A 2,400-nucleotide genomic window follows, 5' to 3' on the forward strand; every position below is an offset into this window, starting at 1 on the left:
GCTTAAGCCCAGGAGTTAGAGGTTGCTGTGAACTGAGATGCCATGGCACTCTACCCAGGGGGATAGCTTGAGGCTCCTGTCTCAAAAAGAAAAAAAAGAAAAGAAAGGTGTGGAGGGGCATCTGCTGAGAGCTGGAAAAGACTGTCTTCAGAGTAGCTCTTTTGCAGGCTCCTGTCCTGGCTCTTGGTCCTCTTGGGTCTGTTCCCTCAGCCCTTGCCTGAGGGAAACATGGGGCAGGGTTCAAGCGGAAGCCTTTGGTGAGGTCTTGTCTTGTTTGCTGTCTCCTAGGACTATGCCCAGGCGAGATTTGATGCCTATTTTGATCAGAAGAAGAAGCTTGGGGTGTGACCCTGGGGAGGCCTCCATCCACCTTGGCACTGGACGGCACAGGAGGTGGCCAAGCGCGTCCCCTCTGTGCTTTGGCTGCGCACCTGCGGCGGGAAGGCTCTGGATGTCTCACTACTGAACACAGATGTGTATGATACTAAAGACTGTATTAAAGCGGGCTAACATTTCTTTCACATCTTGTCTGCCATTTCACGGGACTGAGTGAGATTGGGAAACAGAAATAACAGTCTAGTAGTGCAGTAGTGCAGTGTCTCTGAGTTCTTTCCTCTAGAGAAGGCATTTTATATTTGGGGTTAAGGCTTTCATCAGATTTGGCAAAAAGTGAACAGTGGTACTGCAGGTACTCTGGTTAATGTTGATTTTACAGATTTTTCATTCATGTGCTGGTGAACATTGTGACCAGGCTTCTCATAGATGACGATGTGTTGGAGACATACTGTGAAGTGACTAGTCACAGCTGCAGGGCGGCCTTTCCCGTGGCCAGAAGCTGCTCTTTCACCCTTATGGTCCAAATGGCAGAAGCTGGAGAAGCAGATGGCACAGGAGCCGCCCCCCGTGCATGGGGGCTGTGGCCGCTCTGTGCCTCTTGTACATATTTTGTTAAACTGAGGAGTTTCTTTGACTGGATGGAACCTCTGCCGGGCCTCTCATAACCATGTCTGTGGGGCAGTGGCGGGGCCTCCTGTCTTCCCTCATCAGAGCAGGCTGCCTGGCTCAGCTTTCAGGGCCTTTCTTTCCTCCCCTCGGCTAGGCCTACAGCTTAGGACCCTGTGACGGGGGCTGGTTTCCTCCGGTGGGTTCTGCCCCAGGGCCCCTGTGCCTCCTGCTGCAGCTAGGTCCTTGCCACTAGCTTTCCTGCCTCACTTTTCCTGGTGTCCTTGACGTCACTTGTGTGGGAAACACCAGCCAGCGTGCGGGGCGTGGAGAGAGTACAGCTGTGAAATTGTATATATGACATGTCCTATGGGATAAATTCATAGCAGACTTTTTTTTTTAACTCTTATTTGAATTGTTTTCTGTTCATATATTTCTGCTACCACAGAGATTGTACTATATAAATAAATTAATTAATTAAAAACCCACACCCTTGGATGTGTCATGAATCTGAAGGACTCCCAGCACCTTCACCTGCCCATGGAAGGCTCCAGGTGGTGAACAGCTGTGCCCTTCTACTCTCCACGGCGCTCAGCCTCTCCCCTCTGGGCTGCCACACTCTGGTCAACCCCACTGTTCAAAGCCTGGGCCCCAGATGTCAAAGGGCTGCACGGCCTGCCCGTGGTCCTTGAGTCCACAGATGTGACCTGACTCTTTGCCCCTCCTTCCTGCCCAGCTGTGAAGACCCTTGGAAGATGGAAGAGACAGAGTTGTGTCTGGGGAGGACACCCAGTGGCTGGGCCAACCAGGAGAGCGACTTTTTGCAGTTTTTGGCTGGGGCCGAGTTTGAACCCTCCACCTCTGGTATATGGCGCTGGCGTCCTACTCATTGAGCCACAGGCACCGCCCAAAAGCGGCTTTTCACTGTTCATTCTCCTAGACATTTAAAATTTGAAGCAGGTAAATGCATTTCGACATCCAAACAGTAAAATTAACCCTCAGGTGACATCTTACTCCACTCAGAAGGAAGACACTAGTGCCTTCTTGTGCTCCCGGGCCCTGCTGACCTCATCCTCTGCTCTAGCCATGCTCTTAGCCACACTGAGATACTTTGGGGTCAGATCCTTAAATAATGGGCTCCTTTACACCATCCCAGTGTCACCACAGTTGACCCTCGGGCCCTTCTGAAGTGTTCCACTAAGATGGCACCATTCTTTAAGCCACCCTCAGCTCACATCCCACCCTGACCCATCACTTTTTTTTCATGCAGCTTTAACTTTCCTGAAATTCTCAGTTGTCCTTCAGTGGTGCAGGCTATGAGCTCACAGGGGCAGGGATGGGACCTGTGCTGTTCACAGCCAAGTCCTCAATGCAGGTGGCCCAACCTGCTCTTGTCTCTCTCTCTCTCTTTTTTTTTTTTTTTGAGACAGAGCCTCAAGCTGTCCCCCTGGGTAGAGT

The 2,400-nt window shown here is 51.3% G+C and overlaps 1 protein-coding gene across 1 annotated transcript in view; it reads left to right on the top strand.

The window, feature by feature from the left end:
- CHKA (choline kinase alpha) overlaps positions 1 to 1,430 on the top strand; it is an 84,554-nt gene extending 83,124 nt beyond the window's left edge. Inside the window, 1 exon segment of the mRNA XM_023518296.1 lies at positions 289 to 1,430. Within this exon segment, the coding sequence (XP_023374064.1) occupies positions 289 to 348 (60 nt within the window). The 3' untranslated portion in view covers positions 349 to 1,430.
- Positions 1,431 to 2,400: the final 970 nt, after the last annotated feature.

This window comes from Otolemur garnettii, unplaced genomic scaffold (assembly GCF_000181295.1).
Source record: "Otolemur garnettii isolate 467f Iridium unplaced genomic scaffold, OtoGar3 scaffold00134, whole genome shotgun sequence".
Classification (NCBI taxonomy): Eukaryota; Metazoa; Chordata; class Mammalia; order Primates; family Galagidae; genus Otolemur; species Otolemur garnettii.